Here is a 22482-nt window from a genome sequence, read left to right on the forward strand (position 1 = left end):
TAGGCATTCTTGCTTTCCTGATATATATGTGAACTTTTTCTCCGCTATATACCCAAGACGTGGGTTTAATTCACGTTATCCACATGTGTGCTTATCCACCCATCTGGAGATAAATACCTTTTGGTTTTTTCTATTAGGCATTTTCTATCATGCTGCGACCTTTTGAATTCCAAATACGACTGTCCAGCAGTTATTTCTGGATTCAACTTTTGGAAAAATTTCCATTGGGCATATCTGCTAACAATAGTCTCGCTGTTTTTTCTTAGAGGTTTCTCTTTTTTTGTATAAAAACCGTTTCTCAAGCCATTCAAGATTGCCTGCTCAGATGTCTCCAAGTTTGGCAGATTGAAGAATAGCTTCACGCTAGCCATTGCACTAGGCTCCTGAGCTTTTTCGGACTTGCTATGCAAAAATCTGTTATGACATTTGAGAATCTTCATCGGGACCATGTTCACGTTTTCAATCCTTTTATGAAGACTTCTTTGTAGATGAAGCTCCTCTGCTACATTTTCTAATGGGATTATGAGATATTTCAAGTATACGGGGCCAGTAATTAAGCTCCAAGTCATACAGTTTAAAATAGATGTGACTTGTTTGATACATAATTTATCAGAGCAGGATTTGGAGAGTGTTAAAAGTGAGTCAATTCTTCCGGGTTTCGTTCTTACAATACCCAACTTTTCGTAATTCATTCTACCTCGCAAAATAGTTTTATTTGTACCATCAACGTACTGAATTAAATCACTTTCGTCAACAACAACTGCCTGAGTTTCGTTATCTGAAGAGGCTTCTGTTCTCAGAGTAGTCATGCTGGCGTCTCCACAGGGCAATGCAGATATGTAAAGTGCTAGGCCCCACATCTCCTTCAAGCGAAAAGTGTTGCTGTAGGAATCAAAAACTAGTAAATCTGTCGCAACTTCGCCGGTGGTTTTCAAATAATTGGCATGTTCCAAAAGCACTCTATTCAACCCTCTGATTGCAAGAATCTCTGCGTGACAATCGTGCAGTATCTTTCCATTGCTTCTTTTCAACTCTGTATCCGGTAAAGATTTAACGCCTGTAGCTATAGAGATTAATCGAAGTTTGTCCATATTCGAATTTTGATCAACGGCAACGACACCAGCCAGCACTGTCCACTCAGTCACATTGTTAGAGCGCACCCCCGGCCTGCAAATCGGTTGAAGTTTCAGATAGGCATCTTCTACAGTCCTTTGTATTTCATCTGCAAGTGAGCCTGTCTCATCCTCTGGCTGCATAGCTGATATATAGGGGCACTCAGTGGGTCAATTCTTAAGTGCTTGTCATGTCACTTCCTCTTATTTTGATTTAGAGAACATCATGAAAAGCGAGCAAAAACAAAGATGAAACAATCATATGTTTTACAGTTTTTAAAAACATGTTTTACATGGCCTTCAAAAAGCCCTTCCGATGTGACAAGACTATTCGTGAATTGCATATTCCAGTTGCTTCAATAATTCTTCTTCAAACTTGATATAGTCAGTTGTATTTAATTCTACAAAAGTATGGCAACAGGTTATTATACATCGAAAGTAAATGGAAGTTCTATACTTCCAATAATCTTCTCCAAGCCACCAAATCGTCTAAATTGTGCCGATAGTTGTTCCCGCTTCTTTTTCAGAGCTGTTTCTTGATCTTCGTCGAGCTGTTTCTGTTGTGCAATAGTTTTGGCCTTTTCATTCTCTTCCTCTTGAATCTCCTGATAATAGACTTTTGTTCTCGTCTTCAATCTACTAAAAGGATCACTCTTCGAATCAAGTTGAACGTCTTCCTTCTTGTTACTCTCAGCGTTTCTAATTCTGTCCATATTCAACTTCCTGTTTTTCGAAGTTAAGGCACCTAGTTTCTTGATGCCACTTTGATCATTTTCGTGGTGTTTTTCATACGATAAAAGCCTCCTCTCGAAGTTTTTCAACTGGGTTGAGTATTTAGCGATATCCCTTTCATTATATGTTTCGACAGCGTATTGCAACTTTTCCTTCAACACCGTCTTCTCCAAAACAGCATTCGACCCCGACAGTTTTTTATTGAAAAGCATTCTATTACGAATTATGTCATCTGTCAGTTTATCAGTCAACGGTTGCGACACGAATGCATTAACTTCCTTCACTTTATTACTCAGAGAGTACACGGACGGCTTAGTTATATTCGCACCTCCAAGTGCTTTTATGTATCGCTCGTATTCCTGTTGGGATATTGGTCCATCGCTGAAAAAGCTCATTTGGAAAACCTTACGATCTTTACCCTGGGTTACACCAAAGTACTGGTTCGTAAAGAATTTTCCCATATTGTATGGTTTTTGTAAAAACACCTTTTCTATTTTGACCATTCTGTAAAGATTTTGACCCGATCTTTTATCCATGCCAACGTTGACTCTTCCATAGTTTCCCTTGATCACATCATTGAAACCAGGGTAAAAGCAAAATTTGGCAGCAAAAGAGCGCCCGATTTTGGCCTTGTTGAAATCAGAAAGCTCGGTTTCTCTCTCCAGCTCATCTTCGGCCCATTCAACTTCTTCGTACTCTTCTTTTGCAGTCTGACTCTTTCTGTCCAGTGGATTATAATCCTCTTCTTCATAATCGCTTCCATCGTATTTGGAGTACTCCTCTTCCTCTTCTTCTTCTTCTTCTTCTTCTTCTTCCTCATCGCTGTAACGACGGTTCTGGCTCTTCTTTTCCCTTTGTCTTCTCAGCTGTGATAATTTCGAAGTCTTCAAATCAGAATGGCCTGTAATATGAGAAGCTCTGGAAGAAGTACGTGTCTTCGTGTTCACTTGCTGCAGACGATTTCTCTGTTGTTCTTTTAGATTTCTGCCACGCTGTCTAAACAATTGGCGATCCTTATACTTTTGCATAGCTTGAGATCTCTCAAAGAGTAAGGTTTCACGCTCCATTTCTGGTAAGGACTCCAGGTAACTCCGATCTTTTTCGTCTTTGTATTTGCCTTCCAACGGAAATGGGTTGGGCTCCTCCTCTTCTTCTTCAGTATCATCGACATTTGTCGAAGATCCCACAGCAGCGGGGTTGTAATCATCCTCCTCCTCTTCCTCCTCTTCCTCCTCTTCTTCCTCGTCGCGTTCCACCTCTATTCTTCTTCTTTTCGAGTTGGATGGAATATCTGTCTTTGTCCTTTTTGAAGAGGTTGTGAGAACCTCGTCCTCATCTTCCTCCTCCTCATCAGCACCTGCTAAAGCTAGTAAATCCTCCTCAATGTCTGACATCCCACACTGCAGAATTAAAAGTTTTCTCCACAAATTTCTTCTTGAGAAATCTATATTTATTAGTTCATGGAACTCTAATTACCTTTTCATTTTTTGAATGAGATATTTCCAAACTACAGCTTAATTGCATCGTGCTGGGCGAGGCAACAAAGTCGATATGTAAACTTCAAGGGAGCTGATGGACTTCAAGATAAAACAGAAGTGTAGCACAAGCTGTGGGCACCAATTCCTCCCTGGGAAACATTGGCATACGCTACAGTTATATATTTGATCTGGCATCTTCAGCTACCTGTGGGACCAGTGTTGTTTAGACCATAGCGTGATTGAACGAATTATAGCATTGCAGAATGAGTTACAAATCGGTGAACAAGGATGGATTCAGAAACGACGGGAATTTAGTGATGTCCAAAAGGTCACCTTCTATTTTGGTGACCGACTCCCGTTCCTCTAAGAAAAGAATGAGTGCACCATTTGCTGGGCATGCGGCAGGAGTGCGAAATCGAGATGGATCGAGTGACTCTCGTGAATTCCAATCTCTTGCAGGCACTTCTTCATCTAAAAGAAGAGCTGCTGGTAGATTTAGTGAGATTTCAGTAGATAATATTCTTTCTGACACATCCGACGTTCCATCGGGTAAAAGAGAAGAGCGACAGTCAGTATCCTCAACGGATCGAAGTCCGTTAGCGGATAAGCTGCGGTCACTGGCCTACTCCAAGATGATTAACCCGCTTCCTCCTCGAACGTCCAAGACTTCCCAAAAATTAGTTCTGATTCCTGAGGATGCCAGTGATGGAAGAGAATCTATAACAGGATCCTTTGGCAAAAAAAAGTCAACAACCTCTTTGAAAGTGCACAATGATAGAAGCGTATCAAGCCGTAAGGAACATAAACTTGCTCGAATAACGGCTTACAATGTTGCGGAAGGTTTAAATTTAAAATTGATGTCCAAATTCCTGAAAACTACGCACGAAGTGTCGCCAAGACTTTACGATGAATGTCTCTATGTCGCCTACACTCTACCTCTTTTGCAGGGCAAAGATGGTTTTCGGGTCAAATCGAATATCTCCAAAAAAGTTGTTGGAGGAAAGACTCTAATTGATAAGCTGATCGACACAAGTGAACAAAGGGACCATCATTATGAGTACTACTCTGGTGTTGAAACCCCGGAAGATATTAGTAACGCATACGAACTTGATCCTAACGCCGTACAATTGGAAAGTGATCTCAGCACCATACCGAACCACTTACCGAATCACTCAGGTTATCAGGATGGTTTTGATCCCAGTGAGCCACAATTTTTTGCGGAAGAAACTCCGGTTGAACAGGAACTAAGGGAAAAGAAGGAACGTCTCACTTACAATTCAACCATCGAGCGCAGTTCAAATGAACGTGGGAACCATCAGCACGCAGAAATCTTCATTTTTCGATATGGAGTGATTGTTTTTTGGAATTTCACTGAAATGCAGGAAAAGAATATATTGGGAGATATTGCTTTTGCTGATTACAAGAACCTAGTGATGAGGCCTTTGGATGAGCAAGATATAGAAAGGGAGCAGTTTCATTTTGATTATGACAAGGATACCGAGAGACCCAGGATTTTCAACGATATTGTAACTTTAAGATCTGGCGATCATATAATAGAGCTCACGCTGTCTCATGCCATTGCACAATCTTCGAAGCTTTCCCGGTTTGAGTCTAGAATAACACCTATACTTACTTCAGTAACCAAACTTCCTAAACGGCTTGCTCTTTACGGTACATTGGGCCTTAAGCGAGAGCAACTATTAAAAAAATCTGGTAAACTATTCAAATTGAGGGTTGATGTTAATCTCTCATCAAGCATATTAGACACACCCGAGTTCTTTTGGAGTTTTGAACCGAGCTTACATCCTCTGTACGTTGCTATGCGAGAGTACTTGGAGATTGACCAACGGGTGCAAGTATTGAATGACCGTTGCAAAGTATTTTTGGAATTCTTCGATATTTGTGTCGATTCAGTGGCCGAACGTAATATGGCAAGAGTTACATGGTGGTTTATTATCGCAATCATAATTGGAGTGGCCTTTTCACTTGCTGAAATACTAGTACGATACATAATTATTCATGGTAGGTAACTAAATATGGACGTATCTCAGATAAGAAATCATTTCAGGATGGCTCTATCCATGTTTCGATACTCATTTCTTAGCACCATACTTATTTACTGCTTTACCATCTGGAATTGTGAAGAATACATATGGCTTACCGTCTTTTGGCAAAGCATCTAGCCTGTAATAGCCCTTCCTTTCAAACTGAATGATGTCACCGACCTTCAAGTCTTTAACGTTCAAATCAGCAATGGAATCAGTATGAAACTCTGTTTGTTCAGTAAGGAAATCTTCAAAGCTATCATCATCTTCCAACTTGTCTTTATTGATTAAGTGGTCAAAGTCAACCAAATCAACCTTAACAGAATCTGCTGTATCAGCCAACCATGTTAACTTATACTTGGTCTTTTTGAAATCACCCTCTAAGTGTAATTTCGCAACCATTGAGCCATCTGGGTTTTTCTTTGTGATGATGACGTTTCCCCAGTCCATCAGTGTGACCTCCTCATTTACTTCAAGAACGTCGGCATCATCCTTGTCAATGACAATATCGCTTGAGTAGATGACCTTTTTTGTACCAACGTCTGGATTCTTCTTGTGTTTGGGTTTCAATTCAGTCTTAGGAAATTTAGGAACATCATCGCCTTCCAAATGAATCTTTACTGGGTTAACAACAGCAGTCAATCTTGGAGCGATAGGATCAATCACTTTCTTATTGAAAGCCCAGATCAAATTCCATTCCAAATTAATGACATTTCTGGAGGGGCCCTGAGACAAAACAAAGTTCTTTAAACCTTCCACTGTCATACCTCTTCTTCTTACACCTCTAACCGTTGGGAATCTTGGATCATCCCAGTTGGAGACAAGATTCTTGTCAACCATCCATTGTAGCTTTCTCTTGGACAGCAGAGTTCTAACGAAGTTTACACGAGCAAAATCCCAGATATGAACTTTTCTCAAATTTAAAGCATTGAGCATCCAGTCGTATTGAGCGTTACGGTCTCTGTACTCAATAGTACGTAAAGCATGTGTCACGCCTTCTAAAGCATCAACAATAGGGACACAGAAATCATAAGTTGGGTAAACTTTCCACTCAGTCCCCGTTCTATGGTGAGGGGTTAAATTACATCTATAAATAACAGGATCTCTCAGAGTTTTGTTCAAAGCTTTATAGTCGATCTTAGCACGAACACAGTTTTTCAATCCTTCCTCAGTACCATTTTTCATTTCTTGAGTGAAGAGTTTTAAATTCTCTTCAACTGAACGGTCTCTTCTAGCGGATGCAATACCATCCATACGTTCTTCCCTCATTTTCTCAGTTGGTGTATCGTCACAGTATGCCTTCCCTTCTTTAATCATCTGAATACACAGATCATACATTTCTTGGAAATAATCAGATGAGTAAGTGATTTTATCACCTTTAATACCTAACAGGTCTAAATCTTCCAAGATAGAATCTTGAAATTCTTCTTTCTCCTTTGAAGGATTGGTATCATCGAACCTAACAATAAGTTTACCCTTGTATTCTTGAGCAAAGTACTGATTAAGCAAAGCCGCTTTTGCATGACCAATATGTAGATATCCAGAAGGCTCAGGAGGGAAACGAGTAACAACTTCCCCTACTTTGGCATCTTGCAAATCAATTTCAAAATTAGCCTTGTGTCCCTCTTTTTTTTTACCTACATTGGAAGCCTTTTTTAAATCTTGCAATGACTTGGATAAGAATTCGTGAGCACCTCCAAAAGCTGGGTCAAGCTCAAGTAATGTATACCAACGTGAAACGTTAACGTACACCTTGTTTTTAATAATTGATCCCACCATTCCATTGGATCTCAAAGCACCCCAGCAGGCGATATCAGCAGGTGAGTAATCCAATCCACCTAACACGAAAGTCTTCAAGTTCAGCGCAGTATCTAGTTTCTCCAGCGATTGAGCCAGCTTTTGAAAGTTCTTGATGACTAAATCTTCGCGGGAAATTTTGATCCAGTTGCTCACTTCTTCATTGAAGCCTTGAGAGAAAGCATCTGGGAAGTCCTTGATTATCTTATTAAATACCTCACTGGAATCATCATTGAATACAGCTGGAGAAGCTTTTTTATCATCTACAAATTCAATCTTGATCGCACCAGCGTTTACACCATTGACAATGCGGGCAGCAATTATCTCTGAGTAGGCCACGACCGGTGCCTTACCATTTATTACTAACATTTTCGCTAATAAAAAGACGTTTGTACCTTTTCTCTGACAGAATGCAGGGACAAACGCAGCACCTTACTTTTGGCCTGCTTAGTAGTAGCAGCTTTGATTCAACCAGGATAGACGTTAAAATTGAAAAACTGAAAATTTTTGGGCAGAGAGTCATCCGGGTAACTCAAGAATCAAAAGATACATTTTAATAGTAATAAATAGAGTGAAAATGCTGTGCCGAGTGAGTTAAACCGCCACGGCACCTTTCTAACGCATTCAATTCAATAATGCTTGACCCTCAGGTGGTATTCTCCAAAATAGAGAGCTGTTTTCTCGCGTGAAGTGAGTTACTTTGTCGTTGGGGTCACTCTTGACGGCTGTGGTAACAAAGAATTTCAGATATAGGTCATCGAGAGATGTTCATTTCCGATGGTGAAAGAGTTCCATGAAAGGATGATGGATCATTAGTAATTGTTGGTGATCTCTGTCATTTGCGATATGGTGGTAACGGCAAACCTTTTCGTAAAGCAACGTGGCAGTACTACCGCCTTAAAACAGCCCAAGGAATTCTCAACGTACTCAAGGACGTCGGAGGATCAGTTCTTTATTGATGATGACAGGAACCTGAGATATTACTACCTTCCTGATGCAGCAATGGACTCAAGACCAGACTTGGCATCAGGAGTGAAAAAGATGAAGGACAAGACGTTTCCAGATCCTTGTACGCTACATGGATTACTAAAAGCGATCAAGAGCAATGAGGAGCGCAAACAGAAAAGTGTCAAGGCGGATATTATCACATTTAGGGGGATAATAAGGAAACTGATTTCTACCGCGTTTGATAGTCCGTCATTCAATCCTGTAAATCTCCGGATTGTCTCATTTGATGGCCAATTGTTCATAAAGGACGTATTCTCCTCAGATGTGGAGTTGAAATCGAAAGAGGCAGATGCCAAAGCATGCTTTTCCGGATACAAGTTTGAAAGTCTGGCTACCTTGCCTCAACCTTTACCGTATGTCACTAGGGAATTATTGGAAAAGAGGCCTAAACGAATTGTCAATAGTGGAGAGGAATTTATTTCAGTCGTAAGAACTGGTGTAGGAAGCACTAAACTTATCCTTGGTGCTGAAATAGATTGCGTATTTGATTTTAAAGAGGAGGGTAAAGATAACTTAAAACACTATGCCGAACTGAAATGCACAGGAACTGTAACAAATGCTGCACAAGCGCGAAAATTCGAAAGGAAAATCTTTAAAACATGGCTTCAATGCTTTTTAGTGGGTATTCCAAGAATTATATATGGTTTCAGGGATGAGAAATATATTCTTAAGTCAATTGAAGAGTTTTCTACCGATGAAGTTCCATTACTATTGAAATCAAATAATCCTGCTCTTTGTTCTGCATGCATAGATGCGATCAAATGGTACGGTGCTTTCACCGAATGGCTTTTAAAGACTATACCTAGGGACTCACCATCAGAAATCAAGGCTTACATGCTGGTGTTTGAGAATAACCATTTAAGATTGACGGAGATTGAACAAGGACATGAGGAATATGATGGCCTTGTAAAAGGCGAAGTTGTTCTGAGCCAAGAATTTAGAGAGTGGCGAAAATCCCTTGCATAGTATATACAAGCTGCGTTGCAAACTAGAAATGCACACGTCCAAATGACAATACACAAAGTATCAATTACTTATTTTTTCTTGACTTGTACTCATCAAAAATCTCCTTTTGACACCACTGATAATGTTTTTCGGAACCTACCTGGGAAATTAGTTCAACATCATCATCGCTTAATTCGAAATCCAGCGCACCTAATATCTCTTTCAATCGATGTTCCTTGGATGACGTGGTCAGCACAACAACACCGCGTTGAATGGCCCATCTCAATAAAATTTGTGTCTCCGTTTTATTATATTTTGTCTCTAACTCGGGTAAAACTCTGTCTAACGGGCCTGGTCTAGCACGGGATAACGGAGTCAGTGGGGAATAAGCTTCTATGATGATGTTATTAGCGTGACAGTATTCTATAATACCTAGAGATTGCTCTTGTAGATACGGATTGAATTCTATCTGATTGATGACCGGCATTGTTCTACAAGACGCCTTGATCCTTTCGAGATCGTCTATTGTGAAATTTGAGACGCCAATATTCCTAGCTAACTTTTTGTCAAGAATTTCCTCCATTTGCTTCCAAGCTTCTTCGAGTTCAAGGCCAGCAGTTTCTTTTGTAATATCGGAACTATGTAGCATGTAGAGATCGTAATAATCTAAGTTCGTAGTTTTCAAAGACTTTTGAATGCACTCAAGTGGACCATTAAGGCCATGCCATTTCCACGACTGCGGGAAGTATTTATCAATGACCCACAGCTGATCTCTTATAGAGTGGTAACGCTCGAGTCCCTTACCAACTTCCGCGTGGGTATGATACACCTCAGCCGTATCAATATGATTGAATCCGGTCTCGATTGCAAGTTCAATTTGAGAGGTCAATTGGTCTATGAATTGACCCTTTGTATCACCTGTAGTCTTGGCGATTCTCCATTGAGTGCCTGCACCAAATCCTATGATTGGGATCGCAGAGCCCGTTGATCTGATCGTTAAAGTGGGAATGACGAACTTCATAGCAAAATGAATGATTGAGACCTGGTGATTGGTGACTAGAGATACTCACTTGTTAACTGACAGCTGCAAACCGGAAATCGAAGATCGAATGCCAATACAACTTAAGAACTGCTTTTAATACTCTGCACGCACTGCTTAATTTTTCGACATTGGCAATTGGTAATCATCTGTCGCTGATCACGAAACAATAAAATTAGAAATAGTGCACAGGGTAAAATCTAAAAGCGACATTCGTGACCATCACCAGAACGCATGCACTGCTCACTATTACCAAAATTGACCTTAAGCTGATTGGCTCCACAAATGAGTTGAGGATTTCTGCCAGTGTTTCCGCCCAAAGCCTCCCGGACTGATACAGATGCAGCTCACGAGAGTCCTGCTGCATGCAGTGCAACCATTCGTCACATAGTCGATCCAACGCGGGCACCATTGTATCAGGCAAGCACCCATTATCATCGTAATTCTTCTGACATTTTCCAATTCTCGTGAGGCTTGCTACCATCTGGGCGCGCAGCTTGTGTTTCACATCGTTCCTCACTGTAACGATGAACTCAAATACAAGAAAGAGCGCCACCAAGAGCAGACTGGCATTGAAAGCCAGTTGCAAATATGCAGCCCAGATTCGCGGATCGCGAGCTCTAAGCTCGCCCTCGGCGACCTTCTCTGCAGCCTCAGCGCGCCCATCCACAACCTCACTTACGTGTCTTTTCCCAACAGACTCTGGGACCGCTACTGCCGTAGCTGTCAGACCCCTCTCAACTATCTCCCGTTTTTCCACTACCATCCGAAGTGGCCCACTTCACATCGAATTCGTAATCCTACGTAGCTCCCCAAGAAACCTGCGAATCTGCGGCTAATTTTCATCTTTGCTAAACCAACACCTATGGCAGAAGAAAATGAGTAGATCTAAGAGTACGAGTCACGTGCGTTTCACGCCTGTTTCACGTGCTCTGTGTTGGCTATGGGTCATATGATTATCACGTGTTTTGGGCGTGACTTATTCCAAGTCGATTTCTTTGCAGTTTCGGGTCCGTGATCGTTTGGTCCCGTCTATGGAATTATGTCATGTAGAGATGCATACTTAGTATTGAATCAACTAATCGGAAACTAGGGTAATCCAATTCGAAATTCAGCTTAAATCCTTTGAAATTGTTTAAATATACTTCCAATTCGCATCCAGCTACTCATTGATTTGAAGATTTGAACCTTGGGAAAGATTTGCAGACGCAAGGACAAGAACACGGAAGCAGCGGCGAACGATTAAAAGGCGATCTGCAAGAGCATTAAGGTCAGACCAGTGGACTGAACTAAGCGTGTTTTAACAGCATCTTTAAACATTTTTCAAAATTACTTTTATCGGGCGCATAGCAAAATCAGTGACTGGTTTCTTTAAACCTTCTGTGACGAAATCTCTAACGGAGTCAGGAAAGGAAGCTGTTTCCCTTGAAATAAGAGAGACCAAGGAAAAGATGAGGCCCACAGTGACGAAATTGGCAAGGGCATACACACCGATGATCAAGTTTGTTGGTGGTAAGCACCCTATTATTGAGCATTCCGGAGCTATTAAAGCGCATCCATGCTCTTTGGGGGGTTTGCTACCTGGTTCGAAGGACTGTGTTCCGGTGTCTGAATTCTTGAGGAATCAAAGACCATTTGAAGTGATTCCTTATAAGAACGCTAATAGGCCCCAGAAAGTCAAGTCCTCAAAGAGCGTTTCGGCGGGTGCCTCAAAATCGCAGTACGATTTTGTTCATAGGCCGCTGAAAGATAATGAAGTCAGCTCAATTTCACAGTTACCTGCGAGATTTAGATTCAAGCCTATAGGTGAATTGGAATCGGAGACGATCAATAACGGTGGCGCCTTGTGATGACCTCACCGGGCATACGTCTTCGATCTACTGTTATTACTATTATCGTTGTTATTATTATTTATATAATTACTTTTATTATTTCACGCAAGCTTTTATGAATATTAGATGTACTCTGTCAGACGTAGCAGATGTGAACACAGCTTTGAAGCTAGTTAGATAGCCTTTTTAAAGATGGAAAGTGAAACCGTGAACGGCCATTGAAAATATGATACCCTCGAGACCTTTGAGTAGCGCTTGCTCTCTTATCTCATCTAAAATCGTCAATCTTGGGTCTAGCCTGGCGCTGACTCTTTTCACATGCGATATTATCACTTCAAGTCCCTTCAGTGAATCCTTGCCAGCATACATATTCTGAAGACGCACTAAAGCATCAACCAGATGTACAGGCGAAAGGTGCCCATAGAGTTGACTTTCATCTGTTGACATAGAGCTAGAGCACTCGATAACTATTCCTCTGAGTTTGCCCTGGTCCACATGACCAGCAATGTACTTCAAGAGTCTGCAAAACAGACTTTTCTCAGCTCCAAGCGAAAAATCTGCTTCTATATCGCCGCACACAAGCAGACAATTTTTGGTTTCCCTATCGCGAAACAGATAGACGGTGCTGTAGACACGCTTCATCGTCAGAACTGCGCCGTGACCATGATTGACTTGCAGCGGTATTATGTCCCACTGTGGGAAAACTGAACATCGATGACTTTTCAGATCCTTCAAAGTGCCTAACTGGAATCTCTCGTTGTCGCTTACCAAATCAGGCCACACAAGATCGTTGAATAGATGCTTTTTAAGTGCTTCCACTGTAAAGTCCAATCCCCATATTTTTTTTGATGCAAGTGAAGGGTTGTCTTCATATGCTAATGGTGAATTCAAAACCATCTCCGAAATGTGATCCAAATGGGCATGTGTAACATAATATTCTTTGATTCCATTATATATTTCTATTGCCTTCATTCGGGTATTGCATAAACCCTCTTTATTTTCTAGATATGTTGTGATGTGACTCGGTAGTCCAAACTCCATATTACTATATGCATCAAAGAACTTGGCCGCTGGTTCAACGTCGTTGGCATAAAAACTTTCCACCATATCCGGATTAGCGTACGGTCCATATCGCGCTATCATACGAGTTATTTGACCCGCGCCAGCACCGCCATCGACGCAGATAGATTCCACACCTCTAGTTCCACTTGGTCGTACCATGAAGCACTGTGTTACTCCGCCTTCGGGACCTCCAGAAGCTCCAAGGATTGTAAGTTCAAAGCTGTACATGCCTTAGATCTCTCACCCCGCAAGAAAAAAGATTGATTATTGAAAATACGCTTTTGTAATTTTTTCACGATCTGTGATCAAACTGTCATTTAATGGTTTTACACCCCTTCTTATTCGATATCGGCCTTTTTTCAAGAGAAAAGGTCATGTATACTCACAAATATACCCAGTTGAACTGCTTATAAAAGTACATGTTGAGGCGACCTTAACTATTTGCATCGATGCTTTTTAATTCAAGTGTCCCTGCTTTTTTGTAGTGAGTATCGGTAGCGTGGAAAGCGCTTTGCAGACAAGAAAAAGAAAAAATGGACCAGCATGTTTAATCTGGAGCACTTGGTCTGAAACGTTAAGCATTACATATGAAAAGGAACATTATTACTCCATGACGGCAATGGATCTTAACGAATTGAGTTGTCGGTAATAGGAGTTTTTACAGCTTCAGCATGGCGGATTGCGGACTTGGTTACGGTGCAACGCATTTCTTGCCCCCTTGCATGGCTGTAGTCCAAGAAGTAAACAGCTTAATGCTTAGCGCAACGATGAGCTTTTATAACTACGTAAAATTCTATACAGTCTGTGTTCCGTAACCGCGTATATCTTTTGCAAAACCCCACACCATCTCACTCACTTCCTGGTTCTTCTTGAAAATTAGACCTTTATCGTTGTCGATAATTGCCAGCGAGTATTTTCTGGAGGAGCGTGCATCTCTGTAGTACAGCACTTTCATACACTCGACTATAGTCTTTTCAGCAGTCTCTAAGTTTGTCTTTTCAATGTCGGATTCATGATCAACAACCCTTCTCAACAGTGGCACGGCTAAATGTGCACCGAATCCAGTCGCTAGAGTAGGAGAAGAATATGTAACACCGAGTAGATTAACGTATCTCAAAAACTGTTTGCCCTCTTCTACACCGGCAACGATCAGCGCATTCCACAGCGGATTCATTTTAGACCTGCGCTGATACATTACTGCTGCCAAGTACTCGAACACGTAACTGGGTCTCAGAGACTCTTCGTCGTCAGCGCATGAATTATCGTAGTTGTTCTCCATTTCCATCTCATCAAGGAGACGTTCAATATGCTGCATATCGGAAATATCTCCAGAAATACCAACAACAGTATTCTTGCCCACGCAAATCAACCTTTCTATATCATTAAAACGTAGCAGAGAGCCGTATGATCCAAGGTTATCTGCCGCAATTATGACACCGTTGTCATACTGCATTGAAATTACAGAAGTACCAGTTACAATTGGTTGTTGAGTATTCATTTTTGGATATGGGGAGGCGTTGGCAATTGTATTATTGTAAGCTCCATACTGCTCATCGGAAGGTCTACCCCAATGGAAAGGATCGTGATTCATTTCAAAGACTATCTAGTAATATAATACTCTTAACGGCAGTTCCGTTGAAGAAGTGGAGCGTGTATCAGTTAGGGTGGCGAACAGAATAATTATATATCACTAATTACTAAGTAATTCAATATCTCTATTAAAGGATACTAAAGCTCGGTAGGTCCGGGTAACCCTATAAATATAATACAGAGCGAATTGATGATACTCTGAATCTTGAATGCTTCTACTTGAGTTCCTATTCGAATTTGTTATCAGCTCAGCGTTTTATTTTGTAAATACTAATTAACTAGACAACGACATACTCTTCACTCTTCAACGAGGTTATGATATCATAGGGCAAAGCTCTATCTTCTTCCCTGGAACTGATGACATTGTTGATTCCCATGCCAGTAATACTTTTGCCGTTGCTTTCAGTGTGTGCAAAGTCAATGTTCAATGGGAACAGTGCGTCTTCATCGCCCGATTCGATATTAAATCCAAAGACACCTGAAGATCCAGGAGAAATTGGATCAACTTTTATACTAATACCCAATTCTTCATCAATGGAAATGATGCATGCATTAGATTCATTATTCTCGGTGTTTATAGAACAATTCTCGGTGTAAACAGGAATTGTAAATAATATTTCTTCAATAGGCTGTTCATAATCGGGATTGACTTCATACTCTACAGTCACTTCAAACACACCTTCTTGTTCGTTGGAAGGAGAGACCCAGGTTGAAATATCCAGAGGCACCAATGTCTTATCATCAGCACTACCCACTTTGCGCCATCTAAGCACACCAAGACTTTTATCATTAGATGGGAACGCTTTTTCGCTGTCTCTTAAGCCGATCACCTTCGTTGACAGGAACGCGTTCTTATCAATATTGGGGTGTGTCTTAAATTGTAATGAGCGATCTTTTACTTGAACAGAGTCATTCAACTTTAATTTGGCATGTGCCAATTCACGATCGTTAATACGAAGCTCAAGGACACCCTTTAGTTCAGAAGATGAGATAGCACCGTCTCTTGTTATTTCTGCATTAACAGTCTCTTTTATTAGAATCAAAATACCATTATTATCAGGCACATTTTCATCTGGTTCCTGCGGTCTTGATGCGGAGGACACAGCCGGACGAGAAGGTTTGACAATATTTCTCCTAGAGTTACCTCCTAATTTCATACCTCTACTACCGTGTCCTTCCCCTGCTCGTCCGCTCAAATCTTCAATTGGTGCTTGAGATTTTAAGTATGACTCTTGGGCTGCAGGCGAAGCATGACTGTAATAACTGTTATATGCATTTGCGATATTCGGATCATTGCCAGGTGTAAAGTTCGAAACTGGGACACTGAAGTCAGTTGGATTAATTCCCATTTTTCTCTCCTGTTCTCTCCTTGCAATTTCCTTTGCACGACGCTTTCTCTCCTCGGTAGCTTCGAATTCTTTGTTACGCTCGATGATTTCTTGAATTCTCTCTTCGTGCGATTCCATTGACAGGTACGTGTTAACTTGAGTGATTGACAAGTTTTCCTTGTACCCCATGACAACGATCTCATCGAAGGAGCTCAATATTTCAAAAGCATTATCATACATTTCAGATTCCTCATAACTGTTCAAAGTACTGTTGACAGTTTGGGCGAATAGATTCAGTGTAGACAGATCCTGGATGATATTGGATTGGCGATTGGTGATTAAAATGATGTAATAGTCGTCAAATGGTTTATAAACATATCTCACATGCTCGTCCTCAACAAAGGTGTGCTCAGAAGAGAGATTGGCCACCAGACTTTGAAAGTTTGAAAGTAACTCCAATACACGATCTTTAGTGATCTCCCTGAATTGTCTGGACAAGATAGCCTTTCCTGCGCGTGTTGTAATTGAAGCGGCTAAAACAACCATTTTTCCGAAAGAAAAGACCTGAAGTTCACAAGCCTAGAATGCCCAATTAGCTCCTATCAGCTTTCAGTTTCCCACCCTATGCAAATACAGGTTCCTATTATAACCTACCGTGTTGTCAATCGTGTTTTTCACAGAAATTGTTACCCTACTCGAGGGTGAAAATATTAATTATACATCGTATAGCACTACTCCTAATGTAAATAGACCTGGACTGCCTACCTACCGCATAGGACAAGCATATCCTAGGTCATCGTTATATTGATCTTCCTACCACAAAATTGGAAATTACCGTGAATTGGCCCTTTGTGATTTTACAGAATTTTTTGAGTCCAGAAAGATCCTCTGGGATCGCGACACAAGGCTAGTTCTCGTTAAAACTATACTCTAATCGAGCGCTTTGTCTTTTCGATGCTAATGTGATGCTTGTTGTAGTATAAGTTACTGATTTCTATCAAGAATACTCACTTCTTTACGTAATAATTTCGGAATCATGGTGTGATACCCCCCTCGATCGTATTTTGCTTACTCCTCTTATTATCATAACTTGGTCAAAAAAAACAATTCAGCTTTGCTCTCCTTGCTCAAGGATATATGCTTTTCTCTAGTGTGCTAAAAGAGGGTACTCAAACTTCCGGCACAGATGCAGCTGACGAAGGGGATCTTCTAGCACTAATTCCAGTCTGCTGTTTAGTCTTTGTACAAAAAGAGAGTCCTCACTATTTTGAGGTGAAGAATTCACGAGCTCCTGCAGGTTACTTATTCTGTTGACAGAACTTCTCAATATGTGCTAGGCAAATTTTTTGGAATGAAGATGTTCTTTATGTTTTAGACGTTACTTGAGACATATCGTGTAGCTTAGCCATTCGTGAATCTGCTAGAACTTCATCAAATTGCAAATTGTTGCATATAGTTTGAGCGCTGATACAAACTTCAAACCGCCTATTTTTCCGACGAAAGTTTCATGTGTTGTAAGGTCCGGAAACTCAGTATTACAGACCTAATGATAGACAAATTCAGCCAAAGAAATCTACTCACATCGATGAGAAATCATTTCCTCTCAATAGTCTCAGATTCGTTCTCCACTATTTCGAGCAATTCATCCGAATCCTGACCTGTTGTGCGCGTTTCTGCTAGCTCAACATCTTGCATTGGCACATTCTCGTCATCTACGCTCATTATGATCACTTGACTTTCAGGTGCACCAACTCCATCATCTAATATCAAAGGATGCGTCTTGTCATTGCTAAATGGCTGTATATTTTTGAATGTACCGCTGCTTTGAGCGAGCTCCACAAGAGCGTTGTAGCGAGAAACAAAGCGTGTTCTTGTCGTGATCAGAGCTTCCAGAAAAGGTGGCACCTCAGTCTCTGATTCAGCATCAGACCTCTCCTTTAGAATGCTGAAAATTGTGTGAATATCATTGAATGTAATTTGGCTATTGTAGACGTTATCTTCGCAAAGCTTTATATCGAGAGATGGTATGTCGAAGAGTATTTCTTTCGACATGAAGGCAAGCTTACCATAATAACTTTCTAAAAAATGGCGTATCGAAACGAACAAGTTAGTGAAGTTTTGATGAATTTCCTTAGGGTCTTCCAATATGATGGGAATTACCTCTTCATCTTCATTATTATCAGGATCATTATTGCAATCGAAAAGAAAAAAGGTGTCCTCATGGTATTTCAAAAAAACCTTGGGTGAAGGTTTTTGCAAAAGGACCTCGGCAGCTTTACGAATATCATCTTCAGACACGACATTCACTAAACCGTTTCTACCGCCATCATCGTAATTACTTGATTCATTTTTCCCCTCATCGTATTCTAATAAATCCTCATCCACATCTTGATCGACTAGCGACACGCTAACGTCGTTCTCCATCGTGTTTAGTTCAAACAGACGTACATTGTTTTTTATCAGAAAATATGTAAAGGCTATCCTTATTTGAAGTATACTTTTCGGCTTGTTGCCTCTTGGAAGAGCCGCGTGTAGTATTTTGTTTGAAAAGAACACCAGTTATAAAGAGCACATAAAATTAGTCTCGCAGCTAGTTCTGAGCGGCAAGAGGGATAATTCTTTTCAGCTTTGGGTAGCAAGTAGATTTGTCTCAAGCTCTCCAAAAAACTTGCAGCTATGGCAAAAAATCCACGAGAGTTGAAATCTCTATCGAAATATGTGGCAGATGGTAGGCTACCAACTATTTGTCCCACGCACATAGTACAGATACCCTTTGGCCGATAATAACTTACCGACAGCATAGACTAACATTCATACTGAGTTCAAAATCTGTTCGTGAAAGATTCAGTTGAGTCTAAGAATAAACATGTTAATAGCCGCGCAACGTTCAATATAGGCTTGAGTTACAATGCCATAATAGATGACGACGACAATGACCCATTCAACGGGGAGGACGATATAAGTGATTTGCTTGACGAACGAAAAATGTCTCTGCTGTCCAACAATTCATATGTTACTAATAATACATCGTTTGATTCTAGTAAATCCTTCACACCTATCAAAAAGAAAAAACGTTTGGCTAGCAAACAAATGGCTGCTAAAAACATGTGTCTTAATATAGATATCCTGCCTGATTTTTTTCGCAATACATTCTCATTTCAAAGATTCAATCGGATGCAGACGGAGGCATTTCCTGTACTTTACGATGGAGATGATAACTGCGTAGTATCAGCTCCAACAGGATCAGGAAAAACTGTTCTATTTGAGCTGGCCATTCTGCATTTGATAAATAGCTTCAAGGACACGATAGAAGAAATCAAAATTCTATACATTGCACCTATAAAGTCGCTCTGTTGTGAAAGATTTAAAGGATGGGGCCCATCCTTCTTGAATCTTAGCGTAGGAATGTTGACAGGCGATACCTCTTACCTAGAGACGGAAAATATTAAAAAATGCAACATTATTATTACGACGCCCGAAAAATTAGATCTTTTAACTAGAAAGTGGAAGGACTACGGTAACCTTTTTGGTCATGTCAAGTTAGTATTAGTTGATGAGGTTCATATCCTCAGAGAAAAAAGAGGAGCAACTTTGGAAGTGGTGCTTACAAGAATGAATACACTTTGTGCAATCATCAGAATTATTGCAGTAAGCGCCACAATTCCAAACATCGAAGACGTCTCGGAATGGTTAAATTCCCAGGCTGAAAACAAGAGTACGAAAGTATTGTCTTTCGACGATACGTATAGACAAATTGATTTGAAAAAACACGTATATGGATATTCCTTCCCAAACCAGAACGAATTTCAGTATGATTCGTTATACAACCTACGTTTGAGTGAAATTTTGAGAAAACATAGTGATCAAAGATCAGTCTTGATTTTTTGTCCAACAAGAGCGTCCACTGTGTCCACTGCAAAATTTATCATACGAAACTGCCCAAAATTACTAACGCAGCAACAATGCAGTTCTGGGTGCCGAATTAGAGATCACAACTTGTTCGAGTGTTTCAAAGAAGGTGTCGCTTATCATCATGCAGGACTTTCAACAGATGATAGAGGTGCGATAGAGCAAGCATTTCTAGACGGTAATGTGAAAATATTATGCTCAACGTCTACACTTGCGATGGGGGTCAATTTGCCGGCCTACTTGGTAGTCATAAAGGGAACACGCATGTGGGCCTCCTCGATGTTTCAGGAGTACTCGCAACTGGATGTTCTTCAGATGATCGGGCGCGCAGGACGCCCACAGTTTGAGAGTGAGGGATGTGCTGTCATCATGACAGAAACGAAAATGTCAAGTGTATACGAAAAGATGTTACATGGGACCGAATCACTGGAAAGTTCGCTTCATTTAGATCTTATTGAACATTTGGCAGCCGAAATTTGCCTCGGAACAATATATTCTTTAGAGACCGCTGTTTCATGGCTAAGGAACACTTTCTTTTATGTGAGACTAAAAAGAAATCCCTACAAGTACAAAGAAGTCATAGATCTTTTTAGGAATGGAGCAAAGTGTGACTCACAGCTTTCAGACTTTTTGCTTAGTTCACTAGATAGTTTGACGAGGCACGGAATAATTAAGCAGAGAAAAGGAAACCTGACTTGCACAGCCTATGGATATGCGATGAGCCGGCATTGTGTTTTATTTGAAACAATGCTTGTATTTCTTACAGCCGAGAAATCGCTTGATGTTGAAGGAGTGTTAAGGTTGTTAAGTTCTGCTAAAGAATTTGCTGAAATGAAAATGAGGCATAAAGAAAAAAGGCTTTACAGAGAGCTCAACTCATCGCCTTTTCTGAGGTACCCTTTCCTTACGAGAAAGAAGCAAAAGCAGATCATAGATAAGACCAATCAAAAAATATCGTTGTTAATACAGTATGAATTGGGTGGTCTGGAATACCCTAACACTAGCGGCGTATACGAAATGCATCAAACAATGGTGCATGATAAAATGCTGGTTTTGAGATATTGTTTTCGTCTTTTGAAATGTTTTGTGGATATTTTGGTCGAAAAGCGGGATGGTATTTCTCTCAAAAATACTCTATTTCTGATTAGATCTATATACGGGAGCTGCTGGGAAGATTCTGGTATGGCTCTGAGGCAACTGAAGTCAATTGGGCCGGCATCTGTCTTCAAATTCATTTCAAATGGTATCCGATCGATAGATGATGTTAGGAAGCTCAAGAACCAGCAGATTGAATGTTACTTGGGTCTGGGTATTGGAAATGGAGCGATAATAAAAGAAGATGCCAAACTTTTGCCCATTTTACATCTCGAATGTAAATTGAAAAGCTGTTCGGTTTCAGGCACAACAGTCGATTGCGTGTTCAAACTAGAGGTTTGCGCAGAATTCAAGTCCTCAATTTGGCATGGTCGTAATCTCTCGATCGATTTCGAAGCTTTCAAAACATCTGGTAGTATGCTAGATTTTAAAAGAATGAATCTGGCATATTTGAGAGCGCCTACAAGTTTTACAGTTCCGGTGCGTATGTCCTCCGAAAATGATGCAGTAGAATTCACCATAAATTGCTCAGAGGTAGCAGGAATAGGTAAAACAATATTTTTTGGAGCTAAAGAACTACCTGTTGAATCTGTGAAAGCTCTTTCTTCCAAGAGAAGACATGTGACGCTGGAGAGCTGCTTGTTTCATCCCAACAGCGATGAACTCGATGCATCCAGCATGACATCCGATGACAGCTTGATCAACTATTTTTCAGATGAAAAGAGCAGTAAACATCCCGAAATATCAGAATCAAATAGCCCAAACCCACGCAAAATTTTGGCAAATGGAAATTATGAATGTCATCACATTTGTAAAGACAAAAGTCGCTGCCAACACCTGTGCTGCAAAGAAGGCATTTCCGAAAAATGCTTACGTGATCGATATTCTTCGCTCCAAACCAAACGAATCATTCCCAAGACCAAGCTAAAAAGACAATATTGTGACCTCATCTCAATTTTGCCATTGCAATCACATCATGTCGACCAGACAGGTATCAAATCCTTTTCCCTTAGCTCTCCGAACGACGTAGAGAAGGAACAGCTACGCACTATCCAGATCGAGTCTAGCGTGCACTGCGCACAAAAGCTAGAAAAGTGTAATCCACCGGCGCACTATCGTTCTTTGATGCGACCGGCTATCAATCAAGATAGCTCCCCTCCTACGTCACAAACATGTCGAAAACGCTCGGTGAGTTTAGCCGCCTTTTCTGTCACTGAGGATGGGCTACAAAGTGGAAGGAGGATCATGAACCAAGGTTTCTCGATCCTGATGCAGATTCCAACTGAACTAAATAAAATACATTTAGCTATGATATACATGTTCAATAAATACAATCATGTAATACGTTATTTGCGGACGGATTTTATCATTTCGACACCTTGACTAATAACCGGCGTGAAGACTAAAGAACCATCTTTCGTTAGCCAAATAAACGACAACACTACCCGAATACTGCAATTCAATTGGCGTCAAACGTTATTTTTTACCAATCAATTGATAAGGTAGATCG

General features: G+C 40.6%; 13 protein-coding genes across 13 annotated transcripts; 4 read left to right on the forward strand and 9 right to left on the reverse strand.

The window, feature by feature from the left end:
* Positions 1-65: 65 nt before the first annotated feature.
* Positions 66-1256, reverse strand: TAD1 (tRNA-specific adenosine deaminase; the record flags this gene model as incomplete). The annotated part of the gene is made up of 1 exon (XM_037290446.1): positions 66-1256. One exon carries the CDS (start codon positions 1254-1256, stop codon positions 66-68), a length of 1191 nt encoding a protein of 396 aa, XP_037146341.1.
* Positions 1257-1537: 281 nt separating this feature from the next.
* Positions 1538-3238, reverse strand: RTF1 (RNA polymerase-associated protein; the record flags this gene model as incomplete). The annotated part of the gene is made up of 1 exon (XM_037290447.1): positions 1538-3238. One exon carries the CDS (start codon positions 3236-3238, stop codon positions 1538-1540), a length of 1701 nt encoding a protein of 566 aa, XP_037146342.1.
* Positions 3239-3585: 347 nt separating this feature from the next.
* On the forward strand, positions 3586-5352 carry RMD8 (Rmd8p; the record flags this gene model as incomplete). The annotated part of the gene is made up of 1 exon (XM_037290448.1): positions 3586-5352. One exon carries the CDS (start codon positions 3586-3588, stop codon positions 5350-5352), a length of 1767 nt encoding a protein of 588 aa, XP_037146343.1.
* A 63-nt stretch (positions 5353-5415) lies between these two features.
* GUS1 (glutamate--tRNA ligase GUS1) lies at positions 5416-7533 on the reverse strand (the record flags this gene model as incomplete). Its single annotated transcript, XM_037290449.1, has 1 exon — positions 5416-7533. The coding sequence occupies one exon, from the start codon at positions 7531-7533 to the stop codon at positions 5416-5418; it is 2118 nt and encodes a 705-aa protein (XP_037146344.1).
* Positions 7534-8010: 477 nt separating this feature from the next.
* Positions 8011-9138, forward strand: RAI1 (decapping nuclease; the record flags this gene model as incomplete). Its single annotated transcript, XM_037290450.1, has 1 exon — positions 8011-9138. The coding sequence occupies one exon, from the start codon at positions 8011-8013 to the stop codon at positions 9136-9138; it is 1128 nt and encodes a 375-aa protein (XP_037146345.1).
* A 64-nt stretch (positions 9139-9202) lies between these two features.
* Positions 9203-10138, reverse strand: HG535_0G05040 (aldo/keto reductase; the record flags this gene model as incomplete). The annotated part of the gene is made up of 1 exon (XM_037290451.1): positions 9203-10138. One exon carries the CDS (start codon positions 10136-10138, stop codon positions 9203-9205), a length of 936 nt encoding a protein of 311 aa, XP_037146346.1.
* Positions 10139-10331: 193 nt separating this feature from the next.
* Positions 10332-10922, reverse strand: BRR6 (Brr6p; the record flags this gene model as incomplete). Its single annotated transcript, XM_037290452.1, has 1 exon — positions 10332-10922. The coding sequence occupies one exon, from the start codon at positions 10920-10922 to the stop codon at positions 10332-10334; it is 591 nt and encodes a 196-aa protein (XP_037146347.1).
* Positions 10923-11607: 685 nt separating this feature from the next.
* KGD4 (alpha-ketoglutarate dehydrogenase subunit KGD4) lies at positions 11608-12006 on the forward strand (the record flags this gene model as incomplete). Its single annotated transcript, XM_037290453.1, has 1 exon — positions 11608-12006. One exon carries the CDS (start codon positions 11608-11610, stop codon positions 12004-12006), a length of 399 nt encoding a protein of 132 aa, XP_037146348.1.
* A 168-nt stretch (positions 12007-12174) lies between these two features.
* PDE1 (3',5'-cyclic-nucleotide phosphodiesterase PDE1) lies at positions 12175-13278 on the reverse strand (the record flags this gene model as incomplete). Its single annotated transcript, XM_037290454.1, has 1 exon — positions 12175-13278. One exon carries the CDS (start codon positions 13276-13278, stop codon positions 12175-12177), a length of 1104 nt encoding a protein of 367 aa, XP_037146349.1.
* A 565-nt stretch (positions 13279-13843) lies between these two features.
* Positions 13844-14641, reverse strand: PRE4 (proteasome core particle subunit beta 7; the record flags this gene model as incomplete). Its single annotated transcript, XM_037290455.1, has 1 exon — positions 13844-14641. One exon carries the CDS (start codon positions 14639-14641, stop codon positions 13844-13846), a length of 798 nt encoding a protein of 265 aa, XP_037146350.1.
* A 277-nt stretch (positions 14642-14918) lies between these two features.
* Positions 14919-16514, reverse strand: RET2 (coatomer subunit delta; the record flags this gene model as incomplete). The annotated part of the gene is made up of 1 exon (XM_037290456.1): positions 14919-16514. The coding sequence occupies one exon, from the start codon at positions 16512-16514 to the stop codon at positions 14919-14921; it is 1596 nt and encodes a 531-aa protein (XP_037146351.1).
* Positions 16515-17561: 1047 nt separating this feature from the next.
* On the reverse strand, positions 17562-18392 carry RMR1 (Rmr1p; the record flags this gene model as incomplete). Its single annotated transcript, XM_037290457.1, has 1 exon — positions 17562-18392. The coding sequence occupies one exon, from the start codon at positions 18390-18392 to the stop codon at positions 17562-17564; it is 831 nt and encodes a 276-aa protein (XP_037146352.1).
* A 252-nt stretch (positions 18393-18644) lies between these two features.
* HFM1 (DNA helicase) lies at positions 18645-22355 on the forward strand (the record flags this gene model as incomplete). The annotated part of the gene is made up of 2 exons (XM_037290458.1): positions 18645-18696; positions 18790-22355. The coding sequence occupies 2 exons, from the start codon at positions 18645-18647 to the stop codon at positions 22353-22355; spliced, it is 3618 nt and encodes a 1205-aa protein (XP_037146353.1).
* Positions 22356-22482: the final 127 nt, after the last annotated feature.

This window comes from Zygotorulaspora mrakii, chromosome 7 (assembly GCF_013402915.1).
Source record: "Zygotorulaspora mrakii chromosome 7, complete sequence".
Lineage (NCBI taxonomy): Eukaryota > Fungi > Ascomycota > Saccharomycetes > Saccharomycetales > Saccharomycetaceae > Zygotorulaspora > Zygotorulaspora mrakii.